This window comes from Lepus europaeus, chromosome 15 (genome assembly GCF_033115175.1).
Source record: "Lepus europaeus isolate LE1 chromosome 15, mLepTim1.pri, whole genome shotgun sequence".
NCBI lineage: Eukaryota > Metazoa > Chordata > Mammalia > Lagomorpha > Leporidae > Lepus > Lepus europaeus.
The window spans coordinates 3194070-3217425 of record NC_084841.1 but is presented as its reverse complement, the minus strand read 5'-3'; the positions used below and the strand labels follow the sequence as shown (position 1 = coordinate 3217425).

At 51.6% G+C, this 23356-nt stretch overlaps 1 protein-coding gene across 1 annotated transcript in view; it reads right to left on the bottom strand.

Annotated features, from left to right (window-relative positions):
- ADAMTS16 (ADAM metallopeptidase with thrombospondin type 1 motif 16) overlaps positions 1-23356 on the bottom strand; it is a 129998-nt gene that overhangs the window by 5018 nt on the left and 101624 nt on the right. The window contains exons 19-20 of the mRNA XM_062211818.1: positions 1045-1246; positions 710-904 (exon numbers count right to left, since the gene is read on the bottom strand). Coding sequence (XP_062067802.1) covers positions 710-904; positions 1045-1246 — 397 coding nt within the window. The remainder of the gene's footprint in view (positions 1-709; positions 905-1044; positions 1247-23356) is intronic.

The following is a 23356-nucleotide window of genomic DNA, read 5'->3' as shown; positions in this document are numbered from 1 at the left end:
CTCAAGGGTGTCCAGCGTGGCACACCTGCCATCCTGATCGAGGCGACCTTGGATGTGTGGACGGATGCACGCTGACCGGCCCCGAGTCCTGCTCTGAGGAGCCCAGGAATGCACAGTTGGAGCTGCCTGTGCGGGACTGGGGCGGACCCACTGAGGGCGGCTCGGGGATCATGGACCCCCCCCGTGCCCTGGGCTCTCTCTTACTGGGCTCTCCTGTCAGTGCGGGGGCTGGGTCAGATTTCTAAGGTCCTTTGGGGTCACTTAGGTCAAAGTCGCACCACTGCAAGTGTGTGCTGCGAACACCAGTCTAGTGTGCGGGGGCTGGGGGCTCCCCAGCCGTGGGCGGCGCCGGGCACTGCTCTCAGCGGCCGGGTGAGGATTCTCCCCCAGACACTCGCTGAGGAAAGGGGACCATTGCGCCTCTCCAAGGTTCCCCGCCCTCCTCTGTTCTCAGTCACATCCCAGGCACCTTCTCACGCTGGGCTGGACACTGACTCAGCGAGGACACTGCGCATGGCCTGGGGGAATGTTCAGGGCACTTGATTCTGAAGTGGAAGCAGAAACCTACGGCCCATGGGTTGACTGATGGGAGCTCAGGAAGACGTGTGAAGTGGGGGCCACGGGGAAGACACCCGGGCAGCACAGCAGGAAGCAGGGAAGCAGGAGAGGAGGCAGCGAGGCGGCGGTGGGCCCCGTCCCCGGGACCTACCTGGGACCAGGCCGACACCAGCCACTGCAGCTTGCTGGGCTTGTGGCATCGCTGGAGCAGGCAGGCGCCCCGAGGCCTGGGCTTGGGCTGCGCACTGCAGACGGCGTCGGGCAGCAGCTGCGCGCGGGCCGCAGGGTTCGTGCTCTTGCAGGCCACGGTCCTCTTCCGCCAGCCCTTCCCGCACGTCCGTGAGCACTGGACACGAGAGTGAGGGCGGCTTCACCAGGGTCACCGTTTGCAACAGTCAGATCGCTCTGGGGGCTGAGGCCTGACCCTCCCCCAGCTGTGTCATACAGCAGGAGACCCAGCTGTCCCCCGGCCATCCCCATCATTACCTCTGCCCAGGGCCCGGTGCTCCACGCAGGCGGGCAGCTCTGGGAGTTGCAAGCTTGCCGGCTGGGGGGCACAGGCTGGGGACAGAGGGCAGTGCCGACGGGCTCTGTGCTGTAGTGTGCACGCCGGGTGCACTGCACCAGCCGGCTCTGAGTGCCCCCTCCGCAGGTGTGGCTGCAGGCGCTCCAGTTTCCCATGGACCAGCTGGGAGGGGACAGGGACAGAGGGACCACAGTGAGGGACAGCGCCTTCTCGCCTGCACGTGCGCAGTGTTTGCCCAGAGCAGCGGCTCTGCCCTCCCCTCCTCCATTCTTTCCCTCCTGGCTTTTGGGGTCCCCTGTACTTGAAGGCAGCCCACCTCAGAGCAGTGTCCCTTCTCCTGTTTCAAACAGAAACCCTCCCACGTTATAAGAATAAAGGCCCTCTGTTCCCAGGCACCCAACTCCAGCGATGACCCACTCATGTCTCCGTCTATAGGGTGTTCTGAGCAATTCCAGACACGCCAGCGTCTCAGCGCTTATCTCTCAAAGATAAGGAGTCTTTGTTGTTTTTCTCTGGACATAGCCACGATGCCATTAGGATGTCTTGAAGTTAGTGCTGATTCCTTCGCATCACTACATAGTCAGTGTTCCGATTCCCAACTGTGCCCTGAACGGTGTAATTTTATCCACCTGTGTGATTCCGAACCCAAATGCAGTCCGCCTGTCGCAGTGGGTGGATGTCTGTCTTCTCAAGCCCGGAGGTTCTTCCTTCATCTGGCTCACTCTGCTGTTCTCCTCAGTCTCCCAGAGTCGATTCTTCTGTTTGCAGGACTTTGCAAGCGACATCTCTGTGGTGTCACTGGACAGGCCCCTCTGCCCTCTTTCCTGTCACTGGGTCCCAGCAGCTGGAGGCTTTATCTGATCCACGTCTAAGTTGGTTTAGTGACCACGTAGTGAGTGATAAGTCTCCTTCCAGCGGGAGGCTCCTATTGTCTGATCCATGCTCTTTGTAACGTCCACAGCTGTGGATGCTCTGTAACACTGTCTCTCAAAACCATCTTCTTTTGTCTTGGTTATAAAAGGGCTCCTTGCTGGCAGGTGGGCAGGCAGGTGGGCTGGAGGCCAGCCCAGGCTCAGTCCAAAGCAGCACAGTTTGGGCTCTGAGAAAGCTGAGTCTGTCTCCAGTTTTCAGCCGCCTTTGCACAAGCCCAGCAGGTTCCTCCATGTGCGTGAGGGGAGAGGTGGCCCATGGGAAAAGAGGGGAGAGCCCAGAACCCAGGTGGCCAAGGCGGCCACACTGGGCCTGAGGACCCTGAGCTGTTCTCCAGGGCTGGCCAAGTGGGCTCTAAGAAGACTTGGTTTTCACACACAGGTGCCTTCCTGTTTAGCCCTGTGAGAGCTAAGGTAGAGGGTGGTAGGTTTATTCCTAAGCAAAAATTGAGACGTCTGTGGGGTCCAGGAGGTGTCACCTTGGTCACCATAGCAAAGCAGTCGTGAAGGGAGAGGAAAAGCCACTGTCCCCTTCTGTCAGGCACTGCAGTGCCAGGCCCCGGGCCGGGAGGAACAGGGGCTGAGCAGGGATCGTCCTCTGCTGCTGGGTGTCCAGCAGGGGGTGCAGGTCACAGTCGGGAGAGCCCGGGAGCCATGTGTGCGGCTCTGCTTCTGCTCACCAGGGTGAGGGCCCTGGGCCTGCTGGACTCGGGATGACGATGACTTCCTCCTGAGCCTTGCGCTGAAGCTGATATGTGACAATGTCCCAGGTGGGTCCCCTGCCCCTCCCCTCCCCTGCCAGGCACACATGGGGCGAGGAACCACACAGTAGCTGAGACCGTGGTCAGGAAGGCACAAGGTACCTCCGAGACAAGCAGAGGACGGGCCTCGGGGCTGGATGTGTGAACTGAGTTCATACGGCGTGCCGCGGAAGGGGCGCCCCATCCCTCAGTGCTCACGTCTTCCCTGTGGCCTCGGTGCCCTCTCTGTGTGTGTGCGTGCATGTATGTAAACATGTTTCCACATGGCTGAGGACAGGCAACGTGCAACTTTTTGAACTCAGCATCTTTAAGATGAAAAGTGTAAATCGAGCATTCCCTTACATCGCAAAGCCTCTGCACACACATTTTCAGCGTCTCTAACATTTCTAACGCGGACCAACCCATGTCAGCTCCTAACTAATGAAGTCACCCAGAAAGGGCTGGGTTGCAAAGCTCAGGAGACGTCCTGAGAAGACCATGCTGGCTCTGTGAGCCATGCCCGCCACGGCACCAAGCAAAGTGATCCCCGCCTTGCCTCCAGTGTGCACAGAAGTTCGGAGCCACAGGCTGGGTGCGTTAGGAAGCCCAGAGGCTGCTTGGGCGGTGGGGTCCGGGAGGAGAGGATGCACTTCCTGCATGGGATGTGAAAGTCACTCCGTCCCACAAGGGTCGGCGGCCGTGCTGTAGGGCTGCTGGGTCCCTTCAGGCCCGAGCAACCTTCACTTCTGCCTGGAGAAATTTTGAACTATTTTTTTTTGACAGGCAGAGTGGACAGTGAGAGAGAGAGACAGGGAGAAAGGTCTTCCTTTTTGCCGTTGGTTCACCCTCCAATGTCTGCTGCGGCTGGTGCACCGCGCTGATCCGATGGCAGGAGCCAGGTGCTTCTCCTGGTCTCCCATGGGGTGCAGGGCCCAAGGACTTGGGCCATCCTCCACTGCCTTCCCGGGCCACAGCAGAGAGCTGGCCTGGAAGAACTATTTTTTTTTAATCAAGGATATTCCTGAAGCAGATTCCCTTATGTTCTGAAGACCATTATAAAAGACTGTGATGTCACGTTTTAAAAGCATGAAGAGGGCACCCATCCGTGTTGCAGGAAATGTCCCGCACTGACTGCAGAACTGCTCTGAGCATCCAGCGTCAGGATCCGTGTGCTTTAGTTCATGTTAAAGCGTCCCCACATGCAGGCTCATTGGGAAGAGGGGCTTCTGGCCTCACGGCTGTGCCGACAGGAGCCCCTCGGCGGCTCTGGGGCCTCCTTGGGGTGCTGTCCTGTGTCTTCAGACTCCCTGCCATTTCTCGGGTTCGGCCTTGTCAGCTGTCACCGGCGCGTCTGTGCTGGGGTTAAGCCCGCTGCCTGTGCCACCTGCAGCTGCTCCAGCCGCTCCTTCTCTACCCGTGGCTCCAGACTGTTCCAACTGTTCCAACTCTGTGGAAACGCCTTCCTGTCAGCTCCACAGTCCCGATCTCCACAGACTTCTGGGCAGGTATCTGAGGTTCCCCAGGGGTGGTGAGCTGAGAAGCGCCAAGTGGCTGCAGCGCCCTCCTCTGGCTGGGGCTTCCCTAAACCTGCCGGCTGGAGTAAAGGAGACGCTGGTGTTACCCACATCATTGGGTTGCCAAGGCAGGGCATGGGGAGACCCAGCCACCCAGCCACCTCCCACCACCAAGGGTGCCTCCCACCAAGGGCACCTGTGCCATCAGGAGAGCTGCGGGGGTTCACAGCTCTCCCTCGAGGGTTCAGTTTGGGTTTCCTGGCACGTTCAATAGTCATTTCCCTAGGGGTCACAGTCACTTGGAGTTCCCTCCTGCCCCAGCGTTGCATCTGTGTGTGTCAGGGATGGTGGCGTGCAGCTTTCCTTCTCCTGCGCCTTATCAGGGTGATGCTGGCCTCACTTCGTGGAAGAATCGAGCAGAACGTCTACTAGCTCTTCTTTAAAAAGCTGATGGAATTCAGCAGTGAAGTCGTCTGGTCCTGGGCTTTCCTTTTCATTAAATATATATACATATATACATATACATATACATATATATATAAAACATTTTGGTTTTGGCGGTGTAAGGACTCCTCTGCCAGTGCCAACTCCCCACAGGCTTTAGGAAGAGCTCCTGTCGGCGGCACCACAACAGTGGCCAGTGTGCCAGGCACAGCAGAGCCCAGAGGCCAGCCTCTGCCCGGGCCCCACCGCAGTCCGCTGCAGATGAGAGGCCAGAAGCCTCCCGGAGAGCAAACGGCTGCTGCCTTCCCCTTAGCATTTAGCTTCTGCTGATTCTGGACGAAGCTTCAAGATCAAGCACTCTGCTGCTCTGTTTCCAGGAGTCCCTGCTGACGTCCTACAGGGCCGGGGGTCTCCCTGAACTCGGGAAGTGCAGGGGAAGTGACAGCACATGCTGACGACAGGCCGCGACAATATTAGGCACGCGAAGGTGGAGTTGGTTCCAGAGGAGCGAGCCCTGGCCGCAGCTCCGTCGGCCTCGCACGCGCTCCGATGGGGACTGGCACAACTTCCAAGCAGGTTGCTTGAATTAATTCATTCACGTCAGCCCGTGCTGACCACAGGCCGTGATGATGTTAGGCACTTGCAGGTGGAGTTGGTTCCAGAGAGGCGAGCGCTGGGCACCCCAGGTGGAGTTGGTTCCAGAGGGGCGGGCCCTGGCCGCAGCTCCGTCGGCCTCGTACATACTCAGACGGGGACTGGCACAACTTCCAAGTGGGAGCCTGAAAGCCCTCTGTGATTAGACACACGGGTGACACCGAGGCCTCACTGAGGGCACAATGGCTGCTGGTGTGGTCCCTCGGGCTGCGGATTGTGTGACTTTCAGAGACACCAGGACCTTGTCTCCATCCAAAAACCACAGAACCGTCACATGTGCAAGTAATTTGAGATCTACCACACTTTACTTTTGAATGAAATGTTTTAAACATAACATTTCACATTCAACAATAAATATGGCTGTATGGAAAATCTGCCTTTGCATAGGAAAAAAAGTCAGTTAACAAGGTAAAGAGTGCAGCCCAACTATATACTGAAAGTGCGGTGGCCCAGGTCAGCAGGTCCTGGAGAAGGGGGAAGAGAGGCGTTGGTGCCCAAGCTTGCCTGCCCCCTCATTTGCTGACCTGGGAGCTTGTGTCACGTGGGCCAGCAGGTTCAGAGATGGCTGCAACTCCGCAGGAGCCAATGACCTTGGTAACCCAAGGTGGGGTAAGTGGTGTGGGCAGAGCCAGAGCTACCTGCCAGCCCACACTGTGCTCACACCCACTAACTTCTGGAACAATCACTTCAAGTCTCCAGGTCCTGCCCACGTCCAGCAGTAAGGACATCAGACAACACAGCAGCACGCTCTGCACCTTCCCACCCCCCAGGGACGCTGTTAGCCTGCATGGACGCTTGGGACACTTCCCGGGACAGGCCAGGTCCCTCAGGAAGTCTCCTGGGACGGGCCCTTCCAGGGGCTAAGGCCGGAGTCTGGGCCAACTTGTGCGGTCAGAACGGGAAGTCCATTGTTGAGGTTGGCATGGAACACCATGGGTCTGGAGAGATGGCTGTGCCATCAGCACCACGAAGCTCACCTCAACAAGTCACACCACTTTGCCGGACTTAACAGAACCGAGGGAGACATTTTTAATGCACCAGACACAGGCAACGAGCCATTTTCATCCCTGCGAGCAGCATTTCTTTGTAGCACACAGAGCCAGTGTTGCAAGAGGCACTGTGGCTGTGAAGTTTATGAACTGTGAGAGCCAAAGGTATGTAACGTTTCAGTGCCCAAGGCCAACACATTGCTTCTCCTGGGTTTCCCTGTCTCAATACTGTCATCAGCTCTTATCTTCAAAAGAACCAGGAAGATCTACAGAGCTCCAGACATGGCGAGAGGCAGGGAAAGGAATTGTGGGAGACGCAGACAAAAGAAATGGACCTATTTCCCTGTTTCGACAAAATTCCTTAATCTGGCTTTCTTTCTGAACACTGGGAGTATTTACATTCCATTCCCCCAAACTTGGCCTCATGAAAGTTCAAAGGGAAACCATCAAGACCTAAACAGAGGTAAAGCTCTGGTTTCTGGTGAGGCTGCCACTTCATCCACTTTCCCTGGAAGACGGCTGAGTGGGAAAACCTTCCAGGGGCTGGGTTTGCCAGCCACAGCTTCCCTGTGCGGACACGGACCCGTCGGAAGCAGGGGCAGTCGCAGAGTTAATGATGCAAACAGAAAGGGACAAGGGCCGTCCACCAGCCCCACTTCCCAAACGGCACTGTGGTCAGCATTCCTGCTCTGCTGGAGAGAACGGGGGTCTTGTCCTGTCTTCAAATTTCAACACTGGGATTGCAGCCCCCTCCTGCCCTTCTGTTCCCTTCAGTGGAAATAACTTTGCTACAGACTGAAGAATACTGGGCTGGCTACTGTGCACAGGTAGGCAAACCAGCCATGTAAACCGGACTGCAGCTGCCGTATCGGCTGACTCAGAGTGGACTCGCTCCGCTCTGCCACGCTTAGCTTCCAGGATTCTCACACCCAAGGGGAGGACAAAGGGGTTGAGAGGGTCCACATGAGTCATAAGCCAGGGGCTCTGACTTTCCAGGCAAAGCCCTTTGTGCCTGCCCTGGGACACAGGCACACGACTCTAAGAGACACAGCATCCAACTTGGCCCTGCAAGTCCACACCACACCCTCCCCCTGGCTGGCTCATGTTAATAGACAGGAAGGAGGACATGCCAAGAATGACCAGAAGGGAGGCAGGTGCCGGCATTCCCACCGGGAGCCGGCCTCCCCTCTCACAGCCCTCCCTCTGGCTTTGAGGTTGTTCTGCAGCTCCTGCTGCCGAGTCAGCCACTTAGCGGCTGCGATGCAAAGTCTCATAAGCCCGAGTTCCTCTCCAAGGAAGGGCCAAGACTCGGATGGACCAGGAGAGCTGCTTTCTCCCAGACTGGGGATATCTGATAAATAAAGACCATTTATATGCAATGTTTACCTTCTTCCAAACTTCCCCAGCAATCCAACAGAAGATCCTGGGAGACACTGCTAGCCACGGATGGCTCCACGGTGAAGGTCTTTGTCACCTCCTGTTTTGCTTGCTGGTGCTAAGGAAGCATTCACAGCTGGGGACACTACTCACGCTCAGGACTCCTCTTCCATGATCCTGCCAGCCACATACACCTGAGGTTTCCACTGGGTAGGGCCAGGATCACTCCCTATGTGAGACTCCTCCCTCTTCTACTCCCAGGAGGGCAAAGCAGTGAAAGTCTGTCCTGTCTCCAGGCTCCCTGTGCCTGTTCCATTCTTCTCTGGACAGTAGGTGCATTATGGGATGGTGTCCTCTCTTGTCCGCTGGTTCACTTCCAGCCCCCTGGATGCCATTTGGCGCCCGGCCTGTACTGACTCATCAGAATCCCCCGGCAAACCCTAGTCTGCCACACACACCACACGGAGCTTCGGCACGGGAGCTGCCTGCCTGACCCATGATGGCAACAGCCTACTGCTGCCACCAGCGACCTGTGGGCTCCCACACACCCCGCCAAGCCTGCCCTCAAATCTGTTTATGCCAGCTGAGCTTGTGATTGGGATTACGTAATATAATTAGATTTGGTGTTGCTCCATGAAACACGAGCATGAAAACAGAGAAGCATGTTTCTAAGAAAACAGTTGAGTCTTGGGATGACTCAGCAGAAAGCAGTCATTAAAGGGAACTGCTGTCAAATTAGGTGTGGCTGAGACAACAGTAAAACATGGGAACAAATACAAACTCTAAAGTGGTTTTGCAGTCAGATGCAAGAAACCAGTTTCAGAAATCACAGGCAGTGAGCATGTTTTATGCAAATGATCAACTTAGACTTCAACAGGCAGGTCCTGTTTTGGCCGTAATTAGAAAAATTAGCAAATGAATGCACATCTCTACATGTAAAATGAAAGTAAGTGTGCAAGGTGCATGTGCATATATTTGAAATGATCTTCCCACTAATCTGCTTTCACCAGTAGGTTGAATAAGAGAGCCCCCTTGTATTTGGGGTGGTCCCCAAATCCTCCCCACAGAGCCCCAGCCTGGCTCCAGCTGCCCCCCTGTCTCCTGGCCCCAGGCGAGGGCCCTCCCAGCTTCCTGCGTTCTGGCTCCTCGATGGGCTATCCTCCCCTGTACACCTGCCACTCACGTTGGCTGAGTCTAGCTTTGTGGTGGTTAATGCGTCAACTTGGCCAGGCCACAGAAACCGGAGAGCTGGCTAAAACATTGCTCTAGATATCACCGTGGAAGTGTTCTTGCGGGTGAGATTCACGTTTAGATCAGCAGCTTCTGAGAAAGGCCAGGTGATGCCCCGTAACGCGGGTAGGGCCTGAGTAGACAAAGACTGAGGGCCCTGAGGAGGGAGCTTCCTGCCAGCAGGTGGACTCTGGACTTGGACCACAGACCTGCAGCTCTTCTCTGGGGCCCTGTCTGCCAGCCTACTGGACTTGGGCTCACGGTCGTGGGAACAAAAACAAGTCTTTGTGCATGCAAGTGTACACACACATACACACACAAACACACACATGCACATACACACATACATACACATACACACATACACACATGCACATATACACACAGACACACACAGACACACACATACACAGCACACACATACATACACATACACACATACACACATACACATACACACATACATACACATACACACATACACACATGCACATACACACACAGACACACACATACAGACACACACATACACAGCACACACACATACATACACACAAAACACACACATATACATACATACACATACACACATACACAGACACATACACACATACACACACATACACACATACACAGACACATACACACACATACACACACATACACAGCACACACATACATGCACATACACACACATACACGCACATACACACATACACACACATACACACACAAACACACACACATACACATACACACATACACACATACACACATACACACACATACACACACACGCCCTCTATTGGTCTGGGTCCCTGGGGTGCCCCGACTAACACAGGCGCCTTCTCTGTTCTCATGCAAATTGCCCCATAACTGCCCCCTTGCTTCTGGGTAGGCCGTGGTCAAAGTCCGCCCTGCCAGCAGGAAGGAGCTTTTCCAGTGCTGGCACACACACACCTGCGCACCTGCTTGTCTGACGCCCCAAATGATCCCAAAGGAGCATCTCTTGGCTCTTAGAGTGGAGCGGGGCTGTCTCGGTGACGCACTGTGTGATGGAAAATCTCATGGCCGTGGTAAAGAGCTGAGGCTCTCACTTAGCCTACACCCAAGAGTTTACTTGGTGGCTCCAAGTCCCTCATCAATGGAAGCAATGGTCTCTTCCTTTGTCAACTGAACGTTCGTTCAGTTCTGTGATCTTGTGCTATGTGTGCAACCTTTCTTAGCAATAGCTAACAATCTTAGCTTCATAAAAGAAGACGTCCTTACAAACTCCTGGGGACATCGCAGAGAAGGATGGGAAGGAAGACGTCCCTGTTCTCAGGACTAGAGGAGCTGGGCTGTCCACTGGCTTGAGACCTTCAGCGCAGCAGGCCCCTCTCTGCTCACGTGTCCACCCTGGTGCCCCCTCTGGTGCCCTCGCTCCTGAGAGGGCCCCAAGGCAGAAATTGCAATGCGAGGGTGGCCAGGATCTCAGGGCAGAGGGATGAGAGGGACTGCTGAGTGGGCACAGGGAAAAGCAAGGAGGGCTGGGAGGAGTCCTTTGGAGCAGGTTCTGTGTCGCCTCACACAGGCTTTGAGTAGAACAAGAGAGAAAGCTTTGGACAAACAGACAGCTGGGCCCACTAATCCTCAGGTTTCACCTAAGGATGTGTCTGCTGCCGTCACCCAAAAAAGTCATGGCAGGAACTAAAACCAGCTAGAAAACGGAGGTAGGTCACAGCTCCCTCTGTGACCTTCTCACGCCAGGAGGTCATCCTTGTACAAATTAAAGATGTGTTATCTCACAAATTAAAAAAGGAAGGAAGGAGGGGGAGGAGGAGGGAGGATCATTATATTCTTGGAACTGTATCTATGAACTACACTGGATCTGTTCTCTTTGTGTTAATACCAAATTAACATGAGAATTAATGAAAAAACACACACTGAACCTCCCCCAACATACACAAAAAGATGCTATGCAGAAAGCAATTGGAATTCTAACAAGTATACAGAATGATCTTCAATTTCATTATAATCAAGGAAATCAAAAAGCAACAACACCAAATTTCACTTTGGAAATATAGGAGAGCTGTAAAACACAGCCTTTACCTCGGATATCGGCTTAGGGGACTCTTCACACTGCGCACACGAGTGAGGATTCTGGGCAGCAAACTGTCACTGTGGATAATTTGTCAAAACAATGATAAAATTGGGCCTTTCTGCTCCTGGGTGTGTATTTCAAAGAACCCTTGCATGTGAGGGACAACATGTGAAGATGAGCATTTTAACGTTGCTACTGAAAATAAAAGTCTGTACGCCCAATGAATAACTACATACATCATGTAAATGATTCTAGAAGCTGTCATGACGACAGGGAGCCCTGCTCGGAAAATGAGGCAGAAGCTTTCTGGCCCAGGTGGAGCCCTGGGCTGCAGCAGCAGCCACGCTGGTTTTGCCCTGAAATACAGGTGGTAGATAAGACACTCACGCCTTCTGGAAATGCCTTCTTCCAGCCCACGAATTGTCAGGTGTCTTATTAAAGGGTCAGAGAACAGATAATTCTAGGCTCAAGGGCTCTGGGGATGGCTGTCTTGGGACGACTGAGCCCTGCCGTGCAGTGAGAGAGCAGCGAGACCCCCTATGTGAATGACCACGTGTCACTGTGTCCCAAGGAGGCTGCTGCAAACAGAACCTGACCTGTGGGCTGCCAGAGTCTGTGACCCGGCTTGTCAATTCCACATCTGTAGAAACCAGGGCTGGTACTTCCTCAGCAGCCCTGACACCCGACAGGACCAACACACAGGAGTGGACCTGAAGCAGCTCACTGGGGAGAACCCCGTCTGCGGGAGACGCTCACAATGAAACAAGTCCACAGGGTGGACCTCAAAGCATCCCCAGATTCTTGTAAACCTTAAAGGGACAGGAGGAGGGTTATGCAGATGGCTTCACATAGCGCAGCAAGGGAGGAGAAAACCCTGGATAGGATGGGTTTGCAGTTAAGTAAGGGCCCAGCCAAGTTAGTGTCTGTAGGACACACCAAATGCCAGGCGAGAGCCAACACTGTTTTCTTTCTCTCCATCGACAACGTTAGGCTAGTTCTCCCCACAGAAGGATGGGGGCGACACTATTATGACCACAGTAAGGCACAGAAAGATTACTGATTGGTGCTGCAGGGGCTGGAACCCAGCGCGGCCACTCTGACGGCCAGGTCATTTCTCAGGCACACATGCTCCGGATGGCGCTCGGTGCTCCTACCCATGAACTCCCCACACACCTTGACCCACTCAGCAACTCTGGGTGGGAGGTGCCAGTGGAGCCCCAGACCCAGGGCCCGAGACCTGGTGCTCAGCGTCACGCGGCTGAAGTGGCAGGACCAGTTAGGAGACCTGCGGGCCTGTGTCCGGATTGATTCCACCCATTGATGGCTGCTGCATCCACAAGGCCTCCGCGAAGCTGAGCTCCCAGCTGGAGGAGCATCTAACAGGAGCCATGAACTCAGTGTCCCAGGAAAAATACACACACTTAAGCATTTCGTTTGCTTAGGGACGCATCTGAATTGGACAACTGCACATATTCTCATGCATTTTTCAGACACAGACCAGTGCAGAGCGCGTCACTCTAGGTACAAGCTGCGTATTTGTTTCACGGCGCAGCGTGCTGACAATGCCCTCATGATTCAGTATTGTGCTTCCCAGCAGTTTTACCTGCAGCCATCTGAGTGTCCAGATTTTCTCCAGCATCTGGAATATCTTTTCCTGCCTCTCCAGGGGGTCTATTCCGTGGTGCTCCGGGGGAGCCTGCGTCTCTGATGTGAATTTACACATCTCACGGCTGACGCAGGACCATTTTTCTTTCTTCTGAAACGAAGGCTCTTCCCGCAGGACAGGATCATTCCTCTCTCGGGCCCAGGATACAATGTAAGCCACGGAGGCCTGGCTACAACTGCATGCTGGCTCCCTTTCTTTTGTCTTCGTCTTCTTGGGAAAGAGCATGAGCTTCCCGGCTGGTAGTGCCCTCGCGCCCTCCCCGCTGTGGCTCTTCCTTTTGTGAGGGATTTTTACCGGACGGCCTCGCTGCTGCTCCGGGCTCAGGCTCTGGCATCTTCACACTGGGGTTTCTTGGCTGCTCCTTCTGAGATGAATTCCTAGAAAGGATCCCCTCTGGGCCCATGAGTGGATATTCTATAATTCTTTCCGGGTGACTTTGTCCAGTGCATCTGGCAGTGGGAGCCTGCCCTGCAGCCCCCTGGCTCTGAGCCTTGTGGACTCCAGCTGTGGGAGCGCCCTGAGGGTCTGGGCTGAGCAGGTGTGGGCAGCTAGGGCCATCTGCCAGTTTGATGTGACATTTCATGGTCACAGGGACACCCGGAATTGCTGGAAATCCAAAGGGTCTTCAGAGAGAAACCAAAGCAGCAGACTGAATCCGTATTCCACACGGAGCCCACCCACAGGTGAGCCGACCCTGGGCCTGGAGTGAACATCAGGACGCTGCCCCGGTCTCAGGCCCATTCTCTACTGGCAGTGAGGAGAGCAACAGCACTACACAGATCTTGGCCTTGCTAACCCTGGGAGTCGCATGTCAGAAAACACGTACAGCTAATGACGACTGAATGACGTGACCTTAGAACCTCTTTAGATGGGTCTCGGCAAAGAATTCAAACACAAAGGACAGAGGGTCTGGGGATACTTACTGCAGTGTCCACAAAATGATAGCAGGGTTTGATTTTTTGTTTTTTGCGATGATTTCTAAAAATCTGCAAGTCTTATCTTTTAAACTTCCAAAGAGCCACCGCGCTGAGCCCAGGTGTGAAGGCACCACACCTGGAGATAGCTCTTCTGGCCGCCACCTGCTGCGGGAGTCGTGCTTCTCAGTGTGGCTGGAACCAGTCCCTTCCCTGCAGGAAGGAGTTCTCACTGGGGCACGGTGAGGAGAATCAGACGCAGGAAACGGACACTTAGCGTGCGTGGAACAACACTGACGTAACCCATGTCCCCATCCCTGCGACACTGCCTTTTCAGATGACTTGGCTCTTATTCAGGACACGTGAGCTTAGGTATTTCTCATGTTCTTACTAAGTCTTACGTACCCATTGGTCAAATGTTTTCCCATAAAGAGGACCCTTTATATTAGTAGATTAGGGTATTAAGAATGCTGAAAAATATTAATTAAATAATATTGTTAGCTATTTAGTTAACTAAATGATCACTACAGTTAAATGATGGCTACCATTTCATTCTTGGGAATCAACTTCTTAATGGAAAGCTTCAGGCATTACACTAGAAAACGTACCAAATGAGTCATGCTACAAATGACATATTTTTGTATTCCTGTTAAAAACATTGGCACAGAAAACTAAAGGAAAATGGGGAGGAATGGGGACTGGCATTGTGGTGTAGTAGGTTAAGCCTCTGCGGCACTGGCAGTACATATGGGAGCTGGTTCGAGTCCTGGCTGCTCCTCTTCCAATCCAGCTTTGTACTATGGCCTGGGAAAGCAGCAGAAGACAGCCCAAGTGTTTGGGCCCCTGCACTCATGTGGGAGATGTGGAAGAAGCTCTTAGATCCTAGCTTTGGATCAGCCAACTCCAGCTATTGCAGCCATCTGGGGGCTGAACCAGCGGATGGAAGACCTTTCTCTGTCTCTCCTTCTGTCTATAACTCTTCCTTTTGAATAAATAAAGAAATCTTTTTTTTAAAAATGGGGAGAAACGCACTATGCAGTACTTTGTTAATGGCTCTGGCTGTGTTATAATTTGTATGACTTATTAGCTTAGAAAGTGTAATGCCTGTGGGGCTAATTATATACTAAACATACAATATACAGAAACATGAGAAATAGTTCACACTTAAATGGCTTCACTGACACTCAGTATTCTTTCAACGACTTGGGGTAGAGAAATACTGTTTTTAAAGACCCCATTCTCCAGAGCACCTGGTTTAACTGACTCAGAGTGGGACAGCAGCCCGAAGTGTAGCGGTCATGCTGAGTCACTGCCCGGTGCCGTGTGCAGCACGCAGAAACCATGCCAACAACGTCTGGGACTTCCGGGAGCACTGCAGTGTCTTTCCCTGACTGGCCGTGGGATGGGAGGTCTCCAGACGCACAAGCAGCCAGGAGGGAGCCACGCACGCATCCCCAGACAAGCCATGGACACTCAATGGGTCGAACTCGGCAAGCGGAGGAGCAAAGGGAGGTGTCTGAGCGCCGGGCCTGGCGGAGGGGCAGCCGTGGATGTCTGCTGCACGGCTCACTGCACGCTACGGCCTGACCCCGAGCAGGAACTGACACGTATTCCCAGCTCCTCCGTCACACAGTCAGAGCCGCCAACCCCTCTCGTTTCCCGAGTCCCGATGATCCCTGTGATGACAGCTGACAGCTAGGATTTAACGCGGGGCTCCGTTGGTGTGAACGGTCTAGGGCGCATCACGACTCTGTGCCCGGTACAGGGGTCACGCGCATTTCCAAGACGGGGCAAGTGTGGTGCAGAAGTACTGACGGGCCTGAGGACACGCGGGAGCAGCTGGGGCAGCCGGGGCCCCACACCGAGCTCCAGGCTGTCATGGGACCACTGCCCTAAGGCCCACTGCAGGCGTCTCACAAATGGGGTCACAGTGGCCATGGAGAAAGTCGGGGAGCTCCTCATGGCAGGCTGAAGGGCAGTGTGGTCTTCGGAGATAAACGAGCTCCGACTGACGGAGCGGACGCTGAGTTCCTGTCTTTGGCCACCTAACTATTAGATGAATGTACAACATTCTTTGATAGATTTTTAAAGCAAGCACATTTCTCTGAAACAGCTTATTTTTGTGTTTGTTTTGACTTCAAAATTTGGAGAAAGATGTGCAAGTGAGGCAGTGCAGATCCCTTTTCTCAATAATCAAACACACGGCCGAGAAGCCATGAGCATATTAAAACACACACACACACAAGCAAGACTCACATAATAGACCCCCGGGGCTGGCCCCGCAAAGCACTCGGACAAAATTCCCCGGAGGAACGAGGCTGGCAGCAAGACCAGCTCCATGTCTGGCTTCTAAAGGACTTGCACGGAAATGCCCTGGTCAGAACGAGTGCCAACAAGGAAACCGTAAGCGGAACCTTTGGGGAGAGTGCGTAACAACTCCTTCCCCATGAAAAGACACACACGCGGCAAGGGCACATAGCACTGGGCAAAAAAACCAACAAGTATTCTGGCTGACGACTGGCTACAGCAAGGATTTCACACAGTAGAGGGTACACTCTGGACATGTGACTGACAGGAGGGCTTCCATGAAGAAAGACCCCCAGGAGAGAAGCGGCCCTGAGACCAGGAACAGAGAGGGCCGGCAAGGCCAGGGATCTCTTAGTCGGACTACTACATCCTGTGCTCAGGAATACAGCACACAGGGAACGCGCTTCCGTGCCGACAGCACAGAGACCTGCAGGAGGAAAGGAATGTTGAAGCCAGCGTGAAACGGGAAACCCACAAGCACTTTCAGCAAAGACGGGGGCCTGAACTCAAGCGAGAGGAGCAGAGGAGGGAAGACTGGGGACACACTCATTTTTAATTTTGCCTGGTGGAGTCTTTATGGTTTTACTTTGATTTGTGAATTTGATAAATCAAAAATGGCTTAAGCATATGTTTTTAAGTTGCAGTGGTAATTACAATAGTATTAGAAATACAATGTATGTTTTCTAAGGGATCAGAGGGGTAGAAAAGAGGAAAAATACCACAAAGGAAGAAAAGTACTACTAGAAAAGCATTAAATAATTAAAAAACAGTCATCAAACTTGGGGGAAATATTATAGCACTTACCTATTGAAAAATATCACACAACTGAACTCCTAGGCCAATCTTAGAAGACACAAGTGAAGTTATAATGAATTAAAGCTCCCTGTTCCTACAGAGGACTTGTTGCTATGAATAGACCACCTGGGGAAGAGCCAAATGGGGTATGAAATGGGAAAATAGTTTTGGCTAGGCAGCGTCCATGTTTTTAGGATTTTAATTTTCATCTAAATTAATCCAATAGTGCAAGGAAAGCCCCATCAAAATTTCAAAACGATTTTGCTTTTATTTGTTATCTGGCCCATATAAAGTGTATCTGGGAATAAACATTCAAGAACAGCACAGAAATGTTTAAGGAAGACAAGTAGTGATAATTGAACTTCCTACCAGGGCGTAAACTATGGCAAAAAATGCAACAGTGAGGAAATAGAGAGTGGCTGGCACAGGAGGAACACTCGGGGAATGGAGGCGGGCACAGGGACCGCCAGGACGTGTGGATTTCAGTGACGATTAAGGAGCCCTCCTCAGCCGGGAGCTGACGCGTGGCTCAAATACGTGCATGCATGGGGGCGATCACCTGCTGTCAGAAAGACTCCAGAGTCCCCCACTTCATTCTTCACATCAAAAGGAACTGTGCTTTGAACAAAGTCACACTTTAAAGTAATCAAAGTGTTTGCAAAGATAATGAGTAAATATTTCACAATATTGGAGTATAAAACTTGCTCAGTACATAAGACATCTAAGTATACTTGTTTTAGATATAAACAGGAATCTATTAAACATAAGCTTAAATGCATAACAAGAAATACTACGTAAAGACAAAACAGTGTGTGTGATTGGACACTGCAAAGCGCCCATGGTTCCCCGGAGAGCAGTGGTGGCTGGGTTAACACCTGTTTTAACTGGATGGTCACTACTCACAATGGGGTGACGGGTACACAGAAACTGCAATTGTTCTGAGCAAACTGGGACCCATCATCCTGTGGGGGAGCTCCGGTTTTGTATATTTTACAAGCACACAGGTAACTTCCTAACACATGCACACATGATTTTCCGTAATAGTGGAGATCATTAAGTAAAAACAGCGGACTGTGGGATATCCTTTCATGATTCCTTTACATACGAAGCTCCCACAGCCATGTGCTAGGTGCTGTGAGCATGTCCTTGATATCCTTCTCCCTAGACCACAGTCGGTGCTCAGCCCATGTGCATCATGGGGAGAACTACAGGATCAAGGAATGGGGTTACCTGAGGATTAAATGAGCTAACCTCTCAGGCTGCCAGGCGGCGATTAGGGCTGTGTTCTGTTTTATCACTGTCTCCTGTACTTGGGTAGATCCAGCTTTTGTGGGGCCTGGAGCTTATATAATTTAGGGTCAACTTCTATAAGAATATTATCAAAATTATGAATGTAAAACGCAAAGGGGGCTGGCGCCGCGGCTCAATAGGCTATTCCTCCACCTGCGGCGCCAGCACCCTGGGTTCTAGTCCCGGTCGGGGCGCCAAATTCTGTCCCGGTTGCCCCCTTCCAGGCCAGCTCTCTGCTGTGGCCCGGGAGGGCAGTGGAGGATGGCCCAAGTGCTTGGGCCCTGCATCTGCATGGGAGACCAGGAGAAGCACCTGGCTCCTGGCTTCGGATTGGCGCGGTGCGCTGGCTGCAGCGCGCTGGCCGTGGCGGCCATTGGAGGGTGAACCGATGGCAAAGGAAGATCTTTGTCTCTCTCTCTCTCACTGTCCACTCTGCCTATCAAAAACAAACAAACAAACAAACAAACAAAAAACCAGGCTTCACTGGCTTCCTCTGAAGCCCCTCCCTAGTTATCGCCCCTCCCCAGTTATTGCTATTCTGTGAGACCCAGCAGGACCCCTCCCTGCCCCCAGGCATCTCCACTCCTCTTTCAAGGGGCGGTGATTGTGGAGTAGCCAACAGTGAATGTCACTGGCAAGAAGAGAAATGGCTTCATGGGCGTGTTCTCACTTTTACCGGGGAGCAGGGCACAGGGACCACCTGCTCTGGATTGCCTGGGTCTGAGGAAGCCCCCAGGCAGGGGGCATCAGTTTTGAACAGGGTGGTCTAGGGACATCTGGAATGTGTTGGTCACCCTAGGGGTGATTTACTTTCTTTCCTTCTCAATAGCCTTCACCATAGACTTGTTTAAAGACTTCAAGTCTTTTTTTGCCATATTTCAGTGGCTTTAGCTTCAATTTAGTTCTGCAAATTATTATAGCGAGTGTCCCAACAATGTCCACTTTTCACCCTCTTAGGACCACATAGTTATGGCTCTAAGCAACAAACGCAGAGGCCTCTCAGTGAAACGTGGTGCACCCCGCACACCTGTTGACTGCCAATTCCAATCCAATTCTAGCGAAGGCCAGGAAAGGGGTTCCATCTGAGAGAATGGCATGGGGACGCCAGTGAGAGGTGCTAGGGCGGGAAGCTCTGAGATGCCATGCCCAGCCACTTTCCCACACTCACACACAGCCCGTGCCCTTTGCTCAATGACCGGATCCTGCTGGAGAGACAGATGGTCCTGGGAAGGAATCTTGGAGGTGACAGAACAGGAAGAAAAGCTGCGTCCTGCCCGGCTCTCCTGTGGGCTCAGGTCTCTGTTTCGGCACAGACAAGGGCGATCTCAGCACAGCCAGGCAGAGAAGGGCTATGAGACGTTTAAGGAAGACTAACACACGGACCAGGTACAAAGTCCATCAGCCACTCATTGGGAGGAATGTGGAGGGAGAAAGACCTTCAGGTGAAAGAAGGAAGGGGGAGCTACAATGTCCACGGGAAAAAGTAGATACGACGCCTTAAAAGAGAGAAGCAATGGAGACCAAAGAGAAGGGTTGTTTGGAAAGGAGGATAATTACGTATTAAACAAAAGAAAACAAAGGAAGCAGAGAACCTGGGAGAGCAGATCAAAGAAACCCAGAGCAAACAGAAAAGAGATTTGCAAAAACAACATAATTACATTAAAGCATTAGCCTTAGATGTTAGAGTTTAGAAAGCAGATATATTAAAAATGTAGGGGCTTATTATTAAAAAGCTTTTTTCCCCAAATTGAAAGGAACCACTGTGGACTCAGCAAATGAATGAGAATATAATGCCAGTAAAGCCCATTAGAGACCTGGGAATAAATGGAAGATCCTGCAGTTTCCAGAAACACGGACCCCAGTTTCCAAGTAGGTGACTGGGAATCAGAGAAGCTGTGCACCTCCTGGAAGCCACGGCAGGAGGTAGGAGACCACGCTGAGAAACTTCCAGGAACAGACTTCTACCTCAGGAGTCTGTTCTCAAACAATTGTCATCAGCAAGGCCTTGGAACACCCAGCTCCTCTGAAAGTCCTTCAGGAGGCTGGAAGAGGTTCTGCTTCCCCGGTGGAAACAATGGGATTTGGAGGCGGACTGGCCCAGTATCCAACAGGCAGCATAGCTGGCAGTTGGCGACACTCCGGAAGCCCTGGGACGACGACAGGTCCAGGTGGGAACAAGTGATGGTGGCACCAGGGATGGGAAGTTGGTGGATAAAAGGGAATAGAATCCTTGAGGGGTTGGACAGTGTGGAAGACACCCTAAACTGCAAGTGACATCCTCACTTCCTCCAGGAAGTCTTCCTGCTCCACCCCGTCTCCCACAACTACCTACTACCTCATATGTCCACCTACCCTGTCCACACCCTCTACCCATCTACCCAGTCTGTTCAGCAAACTGCCCCTCCTCTCTTCCACTCTCATCTCCTTGACCTTGATCTGCTTTTGCCCTTGTATCTGCTGTAGCTATCAGCTTCCAAAATATGCTATCATTTTTGAAATATTTACGTTAAGGAACATAATATATAAATTAACAAAAATTCTAAGTAAACAATGCATCTGTCGTTGACTGTGTGTCTCCTCCGACTCAGGTACAAATTCCTCGAGGACGAGGACGAGGGCCTCTGTCTGTCATTCACTAACGTGTCCCAGTGCCCAGCACACAGCAGACACTGAACTTGTACTTGGTGAACAAATCAACGAACTTTATACATGTTATGGAGCTCATATCAAGAAAACTAAGAAATAACTGTTGGGAAATTGTTAACTTTTAGACACAGTTTTATATACAACAGAACACAGAATCAAGATGTTTTGCTTGGCTGGGAAGGAATAGCAAATAATGATGAAAGTAATGGGTACTGTCAGGGTGGGATCACACTGACAGGACACAGGAGGAGGCTGGTGCTAAGAGAGCTAAGTGATGCAGAACTGATAAAAAGGAGTCCCAAAGGTTAGTTCCTCACTCATGGTGGGGATAGGATAATCCTGAAAAACCAATCAATGGGAAACTGTAATCCCTCACATTATTTAGAAATATTGTAAGAGATGCCAGAAGACCGAGCAAAGCCCACTGGGTAGCTGGGGGAGGGGCCTTCATTGTCAGGGAGCCTTAGAATGAAGTCTGGTGAACTGCATACTGAATTGTGAGAATTTAAACAGGTTATTCTCTTTAGTCCTTTTTTAAAAAAAAAATCATGGAAATGTGTTACAAATGCATTGGAACAATGTTATTGAAATTTCATTTGGTGTAAAAGTACAGACTCTGAGACACTGTGGGCAGCTGGAAATGAGGGAGGCTCTTGCGTGGATCCTTGCCTGGCTTTGGATCCAGACAAATCTAAACATTCAGGAGACTGTGGGCCTCCCCCATGATGACTGCATTCTTGGGGACCACAGTCAGAAGCACACTGAGAATCAGTTTTCTGTTTCAGGTCTCTTTGCCCTAAATTCACATGGAACCTGCTGGAAAACAAATCACACCAAACAAAAAATGTGGTCATATTTTCTACCCTGCAACACTACTCAGTGGGATGAGGTCTGGTCTTGAAAACGGAGTTCTAATTCAAAGTGTAACTCATCCAAATAAAGTTAATTTCAAGATCTCTTTAATTCTGGGGGTATTGTTTAAAAACATACATGTGTCTTTGAAAACATGAGAGTGCCTTTAAAAACGGCTGAATGTTTACGGACTCTTCATCGGAAATGTCACAAACAAAATAAGGACCGCTTCAGTGAAAACACAAGAAAAAAGGTTGATAAAAATTCAGTAATATTACACATACTTGTCAAAAAACCCACAGCCATGTGATAAAATGAATGGTTGTATCTTCTAGAGTTTAATAATTTTACATGTAAGGTCAAAAGTTTAAGTCTCTACAACTGGGAAACATGTTTGGCAAAAGCCTGGTTTTTGGGTGACTTTGGAACACACCAGGTCAACAAAAAATAACCAGAATTCTTAAGCAAATGCTAATGCAAATTTAAAAATCAGTTATTAAATTTCTGTGCCAAATTCTAAACCCTGGGGGCTGGTGCTGTGGTGTAGTGGGCTGGGCCTCCACCTGTGGCACAGGCTAACCCATGTGGGTGCTGGTTCGAGTCCCAGCTGCTCCTCTTCTGATCCAGCTCTCTGCTATGGTCTGGGAAAGCAGTGGAGGATGACCCCTGCATCTGCCTGAGAGACCTGGAGGAAGCTCCTGGATCCTGCCTTCAGATCAGCTAAGCTCCAGATGTTGCGGCCATTTGGGGAGTGAACCAGCGGATGGAAGACCTTTCTCTCTGTCTCTCCCTCTGTCTATGACTCTGCCACTCAAATAGACTGATAAATCTTTTTTAAAAATTCTAAACTGTGAGATTTAGATTCAGCTCTTTCAAGGTTTCAGGAGCTCACTGTGGTCATTGCAATTTCTTGGGCCATAGATCAGTGATTTGCTTTTTTAATTTAGTGGAACTCCTCTGTGACAGTGGCAGTGGGATAGGATGGTGTGTGTGATGGACGATCACGGTGGGAAATGACTTCCCTCAAATGACTCAGGTGACCTTTCGGACAAAGATGCCTTTTCACACAGCGCTGCATGGCACCCATTTGTCAACTGGTCTAAACTTCAGAACGTGCTGGAGGCGCCCCTGCCGTGGGGATGGATGTGCGGCCGGCTGTGCGTGGGATTTCTGAGCTGCTCCAGGGAGCTGCCCTTAGAAGAGCTACCCTCTCCCTCCTTCCGCCCCAGCATGCTCAGCTCAGACACACTTGCTCATCTACAGGGAAGATGTAAAGGATGGGTCCCTCCTGCCCTTCCCAAGACCAAGCAGACTTCTGAGCTCTGACAAAGCTGCTGGAGGGACTTCTCCATCTTGGAAGAGGAAATGTGGGATTTTGTGCAATGCAATGATCTTGTAATGAGAGAGCAAGAGAGAGAACAAGGAGAGAAGAGATGAAGAGCAGAAAAGAGCTGGTCTCTGACAGTGGTCTCCTTCACAAACCTGGTGTATTTCAACATCAAGTCTAGTTAGGGACTAGGAACCAGGCTCAATACTGGTCCTTGTTTTCTGGCATCCAATGGATATGCCTGACTCTTAGTGTAAATACAGGCCAGTCACACGAAACACCACATGCTACTTTCCCAAACCTACAGACTGTAGAATTGGTTCATTTCCCCATCAAACCTAAACACTCTCTAAAAACTCTTTGTAGAAGTCACTGATTGCTGTCAAATATGACACAAGGACTGACAGACTGAAGCACAGTATGAAGAATGCATTACTGTTAGATTCTGGAGGACGGCAGCTGAGTGGGCACTCGGGTGTTTGAAGTGGCTGCTCCCTCTTCTCTAGCCTTCCTTT